At 31.6% G+C, this 15968-nt stretch overlaps 1 protein-coding gene and 1 long non-coding RNA gene across 4 annotated transcripts in view; both read right to left on the bottom strand.

Moving 5' to 3' along the window:
* LOC132734720 (uncharacterized) overlaps positions 1–15968 on the bottom strand; it is a 67948-nt gene that overhangs the window by 5283 nt on the left and 46697 nt on the right. For 2 of the 3 annotated variants that reach the window (XM_060721533.1, XM_060721522.1), the window contains exons 7-8: positions 13083–13170; positions 10530–10607 (exon numbers count right to left, since the gene is read on the bottom strand). In XM_060721533.1, the coding sequence (XP_060577516.1) occupies positions 10530–10607; positions 13083–13170 (166 nt within the window). The remainder of the gene's footprint in view (positions 1–10529; positions 10608–13082; positions 13171–15968) is intronic. The other variant, XM_060721544.1, reaches the window with a different exon arrangement.
* On the bottom strand, positions 6315–10473 carry LOC132734716 (uncharacterized). The gene is made up of 3 exons (XR_009626361.1): positions 10075–10473; positions 8098–8251; positions 6315–7825 (listed from the first exon to the last, which is right to left on the bottom strand). It is a non-coding gene; the product is annotated as an uncharacterized LOC132734716 (long non-coding RNA).

Raw genomic sequence — 15968 nt, 5'->3', positions numbered from 1 at the left:
TATATGTAATAACATTTGAAACATCCTTTTTTTAATATGTCACAAAAGGGATGATTAAGTTTATACAAATTTATTTTAGTTTGATTGTGTTGGAAGCCATAAGCTTAAAGTAACACTCTCGAATCCGTTCCTTGAACCAACCATTACTAAGCAATGAATGTAAAATTTCTTGCTCAAGGAAACAACGGCTTGCCCCTGACAGGGTTAGAACCAAAACGGTCAGCAAATTCTAAGACTAGTCCGGCGCGTTAACCACTCGGCCACGCTGCCGCACAAAAGGGATGAATTGCAAATGCGTCTGAAAATATATTAATTTGAAAATTTGTGTTGGCTTAGGATTTTATGGTTAATTTCATCTAAGTAGAGAACAATAAAGATTATTGGTAACTTAGGCAATTAAATATCATATCGTACAAGTCTTACTAGTTCCTTTTTTGTAAGGGCTGCTTCAATTTGTAGATTGTCGTCATTTGTGTCATGGAATGCAAAAATGGGGTTTCTTGACCAAATTTTTGATTTTCACTTTTTTTAATTTTCTGAATCTATGAAATATCAGAAGTAATTCCTGAAAATTTGAAGGTCGTGTCTTTCTTATTTACAAAGATATACATAATTTTGTGTGTATGGTGTCCAGTAAGTAATTGAAAATACACATAAAAATCTTTGATCTTTGTGATGTTTAAAGGTGCATGAGGAAAAAAACTTTTGAAGCTAAAATGAATTTTGTGAAAAAATTGTTTTATGTTATTAAAGTTAATAAATGATGTGGAATATTTTTGGAATACAGCCACCATAATTAAAGCATCATTTACATTATGTTGCCTAGCAACGGACCTATTCCTGGGTTCTTCCTGGCCTTTTTCATGTAAAAAGTTATGTGCTAGGTTTATTTTATAACACTTGCAAGTATCAATACGAAATATATTCTTCTTTCACATTTACAAATGGTTCTATTGCATTTCTACAGTGTTAACAGGACATATTACTGTTGAGAGATATCATAATACTTCAAAAGAACTAAACACAGTGTCCATTTATCATTCATTTATTAACTTTATTCATATATTTACTCTGACAGCAAACAACAGTTTAATACAACAGTAAATGAAAGATGACTCAAGTATAACATCATCAAAGGTAGTAACACTAAATAAAGGGCACCATTACACAAATACAAGATGAAGGAAGCTATATTCTGTTACCTAGCAACCATGGAATATCCTAAATTTTTGTAATTTATTTTGTAAATATACAAATTTCTTGGTAAAATACAGCTAAAAAAGCAGCATAAATAAATAGATTTTCAATAAAATTATAAACAATGCCTATTAATTACTTTTCAATAATTTTCCATTGAAGATATAACATACAATCCATGTTCTGTACACTTGACTAGTGTTAGTAAGTCATGCAAATGTTAGCAGAAACTCAGTATTTTGCCATGTATATTGCTCTGTATGTTTTACAATAACCAATAAGCATTTGATCAAATCACTGTTACTTTCCATATTACATAAATATATCTATCTGCTGTATAACTGATTTACATAATACCTAAGCAATAAATAAAAATTAATCAGTGTTGCCAAGCAACCACAATATCTTCCATAATTTCCTTCTAAATTTTACAAATTTTAAGTTTGATTAAAAAATATCTCAAAATACCATGAACAAAGCAGCATGATTACAAAAAACAAATTACAACTATTAAAACTGCAAATACAAGTAATAGAAAGAGCACCGAAACACGAGGTTATCTGATTTGTACGAGGGGGCGTAGCCCCCGAGTATTAATCAGATTACCGAGTGTTTTGGTGTTCTTTCTCTTTTGTATCATAGTCAAACAAAAACACACGTTCCCTGTTGTTACAAATTGAAACCCCGGGAAAAAAGGAACCAATGAACGAGCATCTAAATATAACATTTCTGTCGATTTCACTTTCACTGCCGTCACAATATGTAAACCCCAGCAAAAATGAACCAATCAATGGGCATGATCTGGAGTGCGGGTAACTAATACCCGCACTCCAGTTAACGCACTGTGCATGTATATGTATACGATTTAACCCTGACACATTTTCAACAGAAAGGTCTCCAAACTATGATACAATCTTAATAATAGTTCTTGGATCAATGTATCCTTAAACTCACTTTACTATAAGTTTTGAATTTATATAGATAATATACATAATTTCATAAAAGTATGTTCAGTCACATCTGGAGTTAATTACACTGTTTCACAACAAAGTAAGGACTTTGAATTGACTAGCATTATATTTAATTAAAATGACATAAAGATAATTCCTACAAAAATGTTCCTTACTTAAAACTGTCTCTGTATATAATTGCCTGTACGAAAAATCAGCATGGCTTTTATGAAAAACAGGACCGATTCAGGCCTGTTTTGAACCAGAATTGGCAAAATCAGGGTGAAATAGACATGGACCCTGAATTTTCAATAAATCTCACATGGGAATTCAAGTATTTTCTACCCCGACACCGTCTTCATTTTGGTAAAAGTCAGGGTGGAGGCAGGAATATTTGCACTTTGAAAATATTTTGGCACAGATTTTACTGACTGAGAAATATAAGCAAAATCTACCCAGATATTTCAAAGTTAGAAAATTTTCAAGAACCAGTTTCAATACAGTCTTTAAAGTTCTTCATTTCCAGCCTGATTTTTCTGACTTAGAGTTATTAGAAATGAAAATTGCAATACACTAATTATACATTTTACATTGCTGTTCAGACAAAATTAAATTTTAAAGTCAGAAGAAAAATATTTTATAATGTCTATTTCTAGAAAGTATCACTTGATTTATGGTAAACTCCATTTAACAAAAAATCTTTTCAGTTAGATCTACTGATTTTTTTAAAATCAATATGTAGATTAATTTGAGATTATTTAGATCAACATGATTTATTTTTATCTATGAAATTGATAATTGTTATCAGTAATTGATTGTATCAATATTTAACTTATGGCAAACAGTTTTTTTATTTCATGCATAATTTGGTCAGCAATAAGTAATGTTCAAGATTTTTAGTTTTTATCCACCATCTCACAATCTGCACAGAATCTCACATGTCTAAGGTCAGCTTTCAGTTTATATAAACAAATAACCTTCAAGTGGAACTTTGTACAGTATTTCAAAATACTATATGTTAAACTGGGCTATCTGGCAGATGAAAACACAGAAGTTACCACAGATTGACCGACAGCAGTTTAAAATCCAGAGCAAATATCACACCCTGAAAATTATTTCCAGCATGGTCATTTTCTTTTGAAAGATTGGAGGCTTAAGTTGTGATTTTGTTTCAAATAAATCAACTTACACTTATATATATTAATATATAAATGAGTTTTGATAATTATATAGATAATGAGATTTAAGAATTCAGCTACCCAAGCTATACAGAACTTTCTTGGAAAATTTATTGTGAAACTTTAAAATATATATAACATGGAGCATAATAGATTGTGTTAAACCTCGTTATTCATTTTGAAAAAAATGGAGGGAAATTAGCAGCCACTTGTGACAGATAAATGGTAAGTTATAATTTAATTACAGTTCTTAATATTTTTAATTTTTCATAAAATAATGAATTTTGTAAGCCAAGTATTCTGAAAAGACCTTAAATAAATTTCCAGGAAACCTGATTTAAAATATGGAGGGAAAATAGAAATCATTCTTAATTTTTCTAAATAAACTATACATGGTTCATACCAAATTCTCAAATCAAAATTCAAGGACTTTTCAAGGACTTTTCAAGGTAAAATTGTCATTTTCAAGGCATTTTTTTCCGGATTGATCTTATTTAAAATTATACTTTTACAACCATATCTGTGATATAAAACATGTAAATAAAACATGCGTATTTCAATTTAAGGTTCAAATGACTAGAATTGCAAAACAGTGACTATATTTAGAAAATCAGCACAGTCAGTAGAATATATGAACACCAAAACTGTAACATATAGGTGATTGAGTAAATTCACACAACTCTATCTAGTTTTTCCTTTCTTTTTTGGATTTCTCTTCCAATTTCCTCAACTTCCAGTTTCTTTTCTTTGAAGCCCTTCCTTCTTAGAATGTTTGATTCAGTCACAAATGTTATTTTTCCAGTTTTCTCAGCCTTTTCCAACAGTTTTTCAGATTTTTCTTCTAGAATGGTGATATCAATTTGAAGTCTTGCCTTCTTTTTCTTGAGATCTTTGAAATGAACGGAGATATTCCTGCTTGATTACTGGACACACAGGGGACATTTTCTTGATTACTAGAAGTGGGTGGGGGTGGTATTGTCATGTCATGCACAGTTTCCGTTGTGGATTGGGATGGCACAATGATATTATTTGAATCAGATCTACTGCAATTTTCAGTTTTGACATTTATAGTTCCTTCCTGTCTGACAAATGCAAGGCCACACTTCGTCAATGACGACTTGATGTCTAGATTTTTGAGGTGCATGCGATGTTAATGCACTCTCTCCCATTTGCGATGGTTTTCATACACATGGTACATTGTGCTTTTCGTGGGTCTTGTATAACTTGTTTTACCCAACTGTATTGTTGAAGCCATTTGAGCTGAAACGTACATTTCTTAGTGTATTTTCCCATTTTTTACTTCGCAATGGAAGCTGACATTTTGTACACAATTTGCGATGACGTCATACACAAGTGCTTGTTAAAATCCGTGCCAAAACCGTAACGCTGGCTAAACACTACTAAAACAGATCCAAATGGGCGCACTCGATCGGGCTGCCTTCGTTCACATGTCCGATTTGTAGCGGAAAATTTGCCTGACTTTTACAGCGACAGGTTTTAAACCCTTTTGGATTTTCAAGGCATTTTACCGAAATTCAAGGGGGTTTACTGAAATTCAAGGACAATTTTAGTGTTTTTTCAAGGCAACCCTGAATTCAAGGACTTTTCAAGGTTGAAACCAAATTCAAGGACTTTTCAAGGCCCGTGCGAACCATGCTATACATTTTGATCATTCCATTTTAGAAAAAAAAACTCTTAAGTCTTAAAATGAAATAAAAATTATAATAAAATAACATGATTGCATATTTGTTTTTTTTTCTTCTTTCAAAATTTAGGTTGAAGCCAAATATTTCAGTAACATGTGACAAGAGAATGAAAAGAAGAAAATGGTGTAGTTGGAACAAAAGAATACAATAGAAGAAATATTACTGGTAACTTTTATTTTCTTCATTTTCTATCAAAATTACTTTCAATTTTAATTATCAAAAGTATTCATCCCTGCATATTTTATAGAATTAATCACTTACTAAAGTCAGTACATATATGTCTATAATGCTGTAACTTCTTTAAAATAATTTCATCAATCATTTGTTCTTTTGATTTTTTGATTGCAATTAATGCAATACATGTATATATCTTTAAAACTACACTGTATGGACACATTTCTCTATATTAAGGTGTAACATTTTCTTTTAGATTAATATATAAATTGAAAGTTGTCTATAGCATATTCCTACACTGCTTTCATATGTTTACAGATTGTGCAGTCCAGATACTAGTGGAATTATGTAATACAGCTGACAGTAATCAAGTGGAATTATCAAACAAGAATGACTTTTAAAATGTATATTATATAAAAATCAAATACAGATAAGTGAAACAAAATTCTGAATTAATTATTATTTTGTCAAATATCATGGATGAAAATTTATAAGGAAATAGCCACCACTGAATTGTGAAGATGATCAATTCAGCGCTATTTTCATCAAATTAATTTGTTTGTTTCTTATGAGCTACTTGTGATCACCTATTATTCTATTTTACATAATGCTCAGAATATGATGAAATTTATTTAAGAATATTTTCTTGGACTGGTTCTAAGAAGAACAGGAATCTGGGTGGATTTTTTTTTAATTTCAGGGTGGGATCTGCAAAATTTTAGGGCGGGATAATAGCAGGAGGAAAAAAGTCTGGCCTGACTTTTTAAACAGAAATCAGGGTGAATTATGGCTCATTTAAATATTTCAAATTTATCCCACCCTGAAATTGCTGTCAATTTAACTAGAAGTAAATCTATTTTTAGAAATCTGTGTCAGTGAAAATTCTGCCCTGGATTTCCATTTCAGGGTGGTATTTTTTCTGGCTCATTTAAATATTTCGTTGAAACCACCCTGAAAACACTATATATTGTATACTAAAAAATCTAAAAATAGATTTCTGTCTTCTCTATAGTCAACTGAATAGCTTAAAAAACCTGGCTGGGAATAAATGTCTTATCCCATGTCAAATCAGGGTGTAGTCAGGGTAGGCATTTTCGTACAGGTAGGTTGCTAAGCAACCAATGAATATTTTTTTTTTATAAATTTCTAAATTTCCAAATTTTTACAGGCATACAGGAGATTACAACTTAGTTACAAAAAAGCAATTTGTGCTATTACAAAAAAATGAAAACAATCCCACAAATAATGTGTAACTGAACTTAATAAGGTATTCAGAGAACAGCCTGCCTCACCATTCCTTAATAATATTAATTAAAAATGATACTTCTAATATCATGTTCACAACATTTATTTTCAGGTACATTTAAGGCTCTATATTTTGATATTTTATGACTTAGTGGTGATTATTTTTCAATTATAGAGTTACAATGAGATCAAACATATAAAGTATTTTTATTATGATGCACCTGTTTAAAATCCTTCCCAACTGAAGGGGATATTGGTTGCCTAGCTACCATTAAATATTCTTTGATTTTGCTGCTTCTTTTAACAATTTTAAGGATTGGTGATAATTAATACAATGTGATTCTACACTAATATCAACATAAAAATTCAACTGACCTACCATTGTTATAGATAAAGTATTTTTCATATTCTACAACTATAAAATGTTTAAAATTTGACAACAAGTACTGAAGCTTAATGTTACATACTTTACATTTTCATACAGTCATTTTCAACCTAGATCAAAGCTTAAGATCAGTTGACAGTTGATCAATTCATAACATGCATAGGTTCAATAGAATTCTATAACTTAGAGTAAAATGACAAATGTTGTATTACACTAAACTTAATCTGATAAACATTTTGTATAAATGATGGAAATTAGTAACTGGTATACTGACATCCAAAAATAATATAGGCAGCCATTAATTAATATCTATACATCAATGATCCACATACTTGTTAATATAGCATTAGTCCTTAGAGCACTAGTTATGCAACACACTTGCAGTCTTATCTTATGAAGCATCTACTTGTATCATAAACTTTATTTGAAATGAAGAAAATAATGACAGTCCATACATGACCACTATGTTATAGGAAATCCAATTATACTCAAGAGTAAAATGCTGCTCTTTCTTTTTCCACCTTTTTCAAATAATTGTCAATATCCAACTTTTTTTCTGTTTTTGGGATAACTGGTTTTGGCCACACAGTATTTTAGCTATGTCAGATTTGAAGAACTGCCCAATTGTTCAAATAGATACTAATGTCTTGCTGCATCATTACTGTACTTCAGGTAAAAGACCTCTGGGAGGCAATTGTTTCAGTAAATACATTTTTACCTCCACAAAGTTAATATATTCTTTACATGTTATAACACTTGGCTCCATTGCACTTGCACAAAAATGGTGGTATTTTGATAACAGTTTGAGGGGTTTCACTTAAGAAGTGACTTCCTAGGGATTTTCTGGATCATCTATAAGCTGTAGGATATTGTGCCCATTGCATGTCTTGATGACTTCAGGACAGTACATTTAGGCAACTTTTTGCATTGTTTTTCACTTTCCAGATATAAAAGTACCAGGCATGTTGAGACTGACACTTCCATGAAGTCCTAAAATACATATAAATTGGAAGTTTAAAAAGTTTGCATAGGATATAAATAGTACTAAAGAAAATAATACTTAAAATTAAGATTATATTTAACTGAATATTCTTTTTGCAACTGAAAGTACTATGGCATAGGAGAAAAATAATAAAATTCATGGCAAAGGAACACATCTGACAAGAAAAAAAAATAGAAATCTACCTTGATAATATTTTTAAACATGTTTTTACAATATGCACATGAAAAAATATGTCAAAAAATGTTATGGGCAAACTAACCTGATCCCTCTACACAAACACCAAACACATGGAACTTTCTTGGTGTCCTAAAACATATTGGACCAACTAGTTGAGAATGATGGGGAAAAATGCACTTGTTTGGCATAATCCCAAGGGTTGGAGTACTTTACATCATAAGTGCATGGTGAAGTGCCTGAAATGTACAGTAGTTAACTTTATAGATTATGTTTTATTGATATACAGTTTTAACAATTTATAGAACAGTCAGATTTTCCTGAGGTCCTCAAATTTTGCTAATAAGGCACCTGCAGATATGATTCCTTTAATATGTATCCTGTCTAGAAAGCTTGTCATAGGGCTGTGACTTTTTTTAATTAAAATATTAGTTAAATCATTTCAAACAAGTTATGGCTTAGGTATACATTGATGTGCTTCTAAGTGTGAACAAACATTTTGATGTGACATCAAATGCCTTACAGAAACATACTGGTCGGAGACCATCAACCGGACACTTTTTGAACATTTTTCCGTACTGATTTAATAATTTTTAACCTAGATACCAAAACATTTGACACAGTTCAGCTAGGTTGTTCTCCTAACTAACAAACTAGTTTGTTAAGTAATAGAAAGAGCACCGAAACACGAGGCTGAAACATCTGATCTGTACGAGGGGGCGTAGCCCCCGAGTATTAATCAGATTGCCGAGTGTTTTGGTGTTCTTTCTCTTTTGTATCATAGTCGAACATAAAAACACGTTCCCTGTTGTCACAATATGAAACCCCGGCAAAAATGAACCAATGAACGAGCATCTAAATATGATATTTCTGTCGCTTTCCCTTTCTCTGCCGTCACAATATGTAAACCCAAGCAAAAATGAACCAATCAATGGGCATGATCTGGAGTGCGGGTAACTGATACCTGCACCCCAGTTACCGCACTGTGCATGTATATGTATACGATTTAACTCTGACACATTTTCAACAGAAAGGTCCCCAAACTATGATACAATTTCTGATTGTATTGACACTTGAGGCTCAACAAGGAAGGTATCAAAATTACCTATATTGTCTACACTACTGTACCATGTGTCCGGATCGACAGATCTGTACATGATGTGATTTAATTCAAATAAAAGCATGGGTGTTTTGATTTTTTATTTGTAACATGATATATAATATGTCAGCAACAAATGCTGAAGTTTTGGATATTCTATTATTCACTCTGCAAATGATTATAGCTGATATATGAGGTCAGGCATTGCTTTCTTGACCCCCAAATTTCAACGTCAACATTCTTGAAATAGACATAAAAATATATAACCATTTACAGAGGTTCAAATAAATTTATTTACTTAATTCTAAAAGAAACATGCACTTAATGTTGATAAAAAATGTGACTGACAACCACTGAACAAAGAAAATACTGAATTAAGCATTTTCGGCGCCGTCCGGGTTTGGTGGTTGTCCGGTTTTGGTGGTCCCCAACCAGTATATAGTGTAAATACATGTTAAGTGTAAGCGTTACACTATAGTCTAGTTGTGTCAATGAAAAAATATAGACATATGCATTCATTCAATACCCTCCATTTTATTGAGTCTGGTTATGAGAAATTATGGAAACTGCAACATCTCCATATTTTTAATTTTAAAGATCTGAAAAAATTTAAACAGCTCAAACAATGGAGCCAGAGATATATTTTCACTTTTGGGATACAAATTTTCAACAGCTCAAATTTTTATTCATATACATGTACTGTATAGTATGCATGGAAGAAAGTAAAGATTAAAATTTTTGAAAATCTTGAATTTCCTCACTTTGATGATTGTTTTATCTAAGAGATTAATTACATAAATTTTGGTATTAATTGCTTTGAGTAAATAATTACTTGGCTGCCATTTTCCATGTTGCTATCAACAAACCGTTGTCCAGGAACTGCAATTGTTTTACTTCCGGGTATAATTATTTTCCGATAAAATACATATTAAAGCAAAAATACTAGAAAAAATAAATACTCACCTAACCCGAATAATCCAGTTTTATATAAGTTTTGTCAAAGCAGACGTTGTCAGTGTAAAATATTCTTTAAAACACCGAAAAACATCGAATCAATTCACCAATATTTTATCAACAATCAATGTCAGATGACGTAATCAGTTGTCCTCGTAAAAATCTTTTACCGTGATAATTTTACTTGCTGTCATAGGATGAACGGTAGCAAATTATTTTTGCCGTTGATTACTCTGTATGAATCAGGACCCCATGTGCTGACAAGTCATTTATTATATACTTAAGCGCTGTTTTACTGCCAGATGAACGGAAAAATAATGAGGAAAAAAATGGCGTCAAAGATCTCGCATTTTCTCGATAACGACGTCAACGTCAAGAAGCCCCATTTTTGCATTCCACTACACATTTATTAAACCATGTAAAAAAACGAAGAATTAATCGGTTAGTTCCCTATGAACACTTACATCAGCTATGTAAATTCCAGCAAAAAGACAGGATATTGTATACGAGTAGTCTTTCATATTTCGATATCGTAGATCCACCTGAAAAATGTAATATACTGTTAATTCTAACACGACCCGCATTGTTCCCTATTGAATATAGACGAACCAAAAGTGTGTGTTATTTAAGAATTAATATCGGTCAGGGCGAGTCTTAACGGTGTTTATCATGCGTAGGAATTGACCATGAAAGCCGTAGGCCTGAGTGGTTAATTTGTTCGCACCAAAACGACAAAACCGTTGTTAAATAGCCGATAAACACCGCTCAGACAGATATTATTTCGATTCTAACAAGAGAAATTAAGGAAGATCACTTATGTTATTTTTTCAAGCGGAGATTACTTCCGGTGCTGATATCCGTATAACGCTGTTCGATTTCGCATCCTTCTGTTGTTCAAATATAGAAATAATAAAAACAAACAATGAATGAGTTGTGTACTTAGGATGACGTCTTACGCCGCTTACGTGTGTCAAAATATTTATTAACTGATATGGATCAAATCTGTGGCTTTATGCGTGAGATATTATTTTAGTATTGTATGAAAAAGAAAACATTATAAGAACTGAAATATTAGTTACAATGTTTTTTATTGTTGCTTTAAAAGGCTTAGTAAAGTAATCTGTATAATAGAGGGAGAAAACATAAGAGGCTCAAATACAAGTAGCCCATAACCAGTGTTTATTAGCAGAACACCGGTTTTTTCTTCTTTGTCTTTAGTGAGTCTGACAAAATCATCAGGAATGTTAGAATATGCAATAAAATCACTGTTGACGTTCTATATTTAGACATGCGACGTTATCATTATGCATGTGACTTAACCACTAAAAATGCGACGCACTGAAAATAAGTACGGGAACAATTCAAGCGCAATTTAGCTTTATATTAGGTACGGCAGTATTTATTTGTTGATGTCGTGTTAGAATCGAAATAATATATTCAAATAGGTGACTTTATCGTTTGATAACGTCATTGTTTGTCGTTTGGATGCGTATCATTATATCACTCGGGCTTCGCCCTCGAAGTATAATTCCTCGAATCCGAACTCCAAACAGTGATTTTATTGAACGATTAGATCACTGTTTGCAATATATTATTTCTTTAATATAGCACATGTTAAAATTCCCTGTTAAGGTACTTGATTAATGTGCCATTTAAATGATTGAAATTTGCTAAATTTAATAAGGTGGTTCCGTCTCTGAATATAAAACATGACAATATAGAGACACCAAATATACCATTCAATGTAGCTATAATAAGAAGTGTATTAATTAATGTATGTCGTTTGTTATTAATGAAACAGAGATGGCTTGCTAAAGCTTTAAAGCGCTATGCTGCATGCTAATTTTAACGATTATTTTGAAAGTATCTTTGAAAGTAAAATATTATGAAGTGAACAAAGAAAATATACTCATTGCAAACGGCACTAACCGTACACGTAAATGACCAAAAATAAGTCAAAATATGCACAATTTGTCCTAAATGAGTTAGTCACGCAGAAAAAATAATTTTGATCAGTTATTAACCGCACTTTACTTTAAAATATTACTTTAATATTGATTGATTTACTTTTCTTAAAATCTATGAACATTTTCCTTCATATTATATTTAATTTTCTTGACATTTTTGGCTCATCTGCAGCTATAAACATCAAGTGTGGGAGTTGATCTGAACATAAAATAGACAGGAGCAAAAAGATGTTGCCTTAAAATGAATTATAGTCATTGGCAGAGATTAAAGTTATTCCGACTACCTATGAATGAATTTTCTTAATTAAAATATTTTGATAACAAATAATTACATGTTTTGGAGTGGTTTAAACAAATGTATCAGTGAAATATAAAAATGATATTTAGGCAATGATAAATAGGCAATTTGATACTTTCTCTGTTTTCGATTTATGTCTGTTGTTCAGTGAAATACCAGCGTGTATAGTTCTGGAAATCAACTTAATGACGTCTCGTTGTATTATAATTTGGCACAACTTCATTTAGTATAAGGTTAAAATGTTTCTTTAAACGTTTCTTTGCAATTAATATAAAGAAAATGTGTTTATTTTAGTGAAAGATCAAAATTGATCTCACTTCGTGAGCACAAAAAGTGTTCACTGTGCCACTCGTGAAATATTCCTTTTTGTACTTACTCGGTAAAATATATAGAGAATATTGAATGTGTATAAGTTCAATACTGAATTTATTGCACGAGTTGAATAAAATTATATTTTTATGCGAGCCTCTGGCGAGCATAATATCATTTTATTCAACGTGTTCAATAAATTAAGCAATGAGTTTGAACGCATCTAATATTTTATTTTTCACTTAACCCAAAAAATTCTTTACACTATGTTTGTATACCGCTAATGACGTCACATCAAAATATATGCATAGTCGTGCAATACCATTTTTACGGAGTCGCAAAATCGGCACGGGTGAATTGTCGAAGAATTGCCACAGACGATGCAATAATGATAAAAGTAATTTTCCAAGAGATAAATAAGACATATGGAAATCAGATATTACCACGTTTAACATAAAAGAGGTGAATTGTAACAGTTTATTAACTGTGGCAGTGTGTCTGTCGTTTTCTCCTTCAGTCAAAGCATATGTCCTGAAAACAGAGAGAAAACAGTTCGATATCTCGCGCGTTTCTTTATTTGTTAACCAAGGTTTCAATTAAAAAGGAAATTTTAATCTTATTCGGACGAGAAATGGCAAATGATTAAGAATAATTGGTTAAAAAAAATATTCTTTATCCTGCTACTATCAATATCATCAGCTGGATAAAGCCTTGCCGGATAAACTTATCTATCTCCAGTCATTACGTCACATGATGACGTCACATGTTTAACAGCAAAACTAAACAATATATAGATGCTATTTTATCGAAGAAAAAGAAGAATGAAACCATTTAATTATTCTAAAAACATTATTAAAAGCAGGATGAATCAAATACATGGTTAATATCGGGCTGGAGAAGGTTTTTCCGGTTCGCTGCAAAAGTGAATCTTGGCTCGCTAAAGCTCGCCAAGATACACTTTCACGCTCACCGGATAAACCTTCTCCATCCTGACATCAACCATGTATTTTCTATAACACTATCGGCATTTTTTCTATATAAACAAAGAGGGCCCGAAGCGTGCATTATTCTACAACAATGCACTCGCCGTTCTTATTATCTCTCTGTGTATTTTCACATTGAGGGCGCCATTTTGTTTGAAAAATCTGATAAATAAAAACATTTTTTGTCGAATTTTGTTGGGAAAACTATCTAGAATGAAAGAAAATGGTCTAACTAAGAAAATGAATCCGAACACCAATATCTTTAATTCAGTCGCTGCACAGACGTTTAAAGTGTTGTTTACGTGACGTCACAATGTAGCGCCAAACAGCACGTGCAAAACAATCAAATCAAGTACGCTATTTTAATGTCGCAAACGAGTGAAGTTTTACATTTATTCCACAAGTTGTATTTTGCTTAAAAAGTTATAGAGTGAAATAAAATAAACAAACAAAGTTTCATCAAGTTCGTTAGTCTAAAAATGTTTCTACACACGGTAGATTTAACGACAGTTTTTTTTTCAACCCACTGGAACAGCCTTTAAAGAACGTTTCTATTGGAAACTCTGAGGCGAAAACAAATTTAACCACCAAACATAAAGTCCAACTTTATAATAATAATTATATTCTTGACGTGTTAGAATTGAAATAAATATTAATTTTTCGCCATTATTGTGTAATAATGCACGTTTTTCGTTCAAATGCTTTGTAATTAATCACTCAGGCCTATCGGCCTTCGTGATTATATAACTACGCATTTGAACTCAAACCGTGCAGTATTCTACAACAATGCACTCAGAATTGATATCTATTTCCTAATTCTTATACAGGAAGTAGAACAAAACAACAAAGTTATTCTTTACTGAATGAAAACATTAGATATAAATGAAATAGAACTATCAATTTTTGCTTGGAAGATAAAATGCATGTAGCAAAGACTAGTCACAAAGTTCAAATAAAGCAGTGTAACAACGCACTTTGGGATCAAATGCACTTTGGGGTCCGACCCAAAAGTGCGTTAGGTACTTTGGGGTCCAGCCCCAACGTTCGTTACACACTTTGGTGTCAAGTTTGAAACAACCGCACTTTGGGATCATAAAAAAACAATCAATAAGAATGAATTTTAGTGATACTTTATGTTCTAACACTATCGCATTTTTTTTTCTATATAAACAAAGAAGGAAGCAATGCACTCGCCGTTCTTATTACCTCCCTGTGTATTTTCAAACCGACACATTGACGGCGCCATTGATATATAAAAAAAACAACAATTTTTTAGTTGTGAAAACTGTAAGAAAATGGTCTTACTAAGAAAAAGAATCCAAACACGAATATCTTAAATTCAGTCGTTATTTTTATGACGTCACAATGTAGCGCCAAACAGCACTAACAAAAACAATCAAATCAAGAACGCTATTTCAATGTCGCAAATTAATGAGTTTAATTTCACATTTATTTCACTATTAATACTTTGGAATTCGCTTGAAAATTATAGAGTGAAATAAAATAAACAAACAAAGTTTTATCAACGATTTCAAAATTTGTTATTCTCAAAATGTTTCTACACACGCTGGAAAAGCCTTTTAAAGAACGTTTCTATTGGAAACTGGGGCGAAAACAAATTTAAGTGTGACCTTGACCTTTGCCCTTGAGACCAGGCCCGGCTTTCACTAACGTTCTCAAAGTCAAAATCTCAGCTCAAATCTTAGATTTTTCTCAACTCAGAAATTGAGATTGAAATTTTTCTCAGTTTTGCTTCACTAAAAGAAATTAAGAAAAATCTCAACATTATATTTGGGGACCTTTTCTCACATATATTGAGACAAGGTTTGGCTGTCTCAGATTATGTCTCAATGAAGCTAAATCATTTTTTTTCATGGATATTTTCACTTTCTGCATGGATATTTTTATAAATAAACATAATTTGACCTTTTTGGCAAATAAAGTTCCTATTAATTTCATATATTAAGTAATATATTGACTGATTATTGTTGGTGACAGCATGTGCTCTAATTAATGACGCCATGAATTTATGACGGCACAATAAACATACTGAATTTTGTTTTGTTTTCATTTAAAATACTGTCTGCAAAAAAATATTAAGATCTACATTTATTCTTGATAAATTATTTTCGTTAGCATTCAAATATTCACATATTTGCTTCTTTGTGTATTTTGTTGTAGTTTTTTTTCAGTAAAACGAGAAAAATATATCTTTATTACATGCTTTATTACATGCTTTTTGGTGGTTTATAGAAATATATCAATGGTATAAAACTGGTAATTTCACTGTTTGAAACTGTTTCAGTGAAATACCAGCGTGCACAGTACTGGTAACAAACTTAATGA

This window comes from Ruditapes philippinarum, unplaced genomic scaffold, assembly GCF_026571515.1.
Source record: "Ruditapes philippinarum isolate M1 unplaced genomic scaffold, ASM2657151v2 ctg4150_1_1_1_1, whole genome shotgun sequence".
Lineage (NCBI taxonomy): Eukaryota > Metazoa > Mollusca > Bivalvia > Venerida > Veneridae > Ruditapes > Ruditapes philippinarum.
The sequence above is the reverse complement of the archived record's forward strand: the minus strand, read 5'-3'. Positions and strand labels throughout refer to the sequence as shown.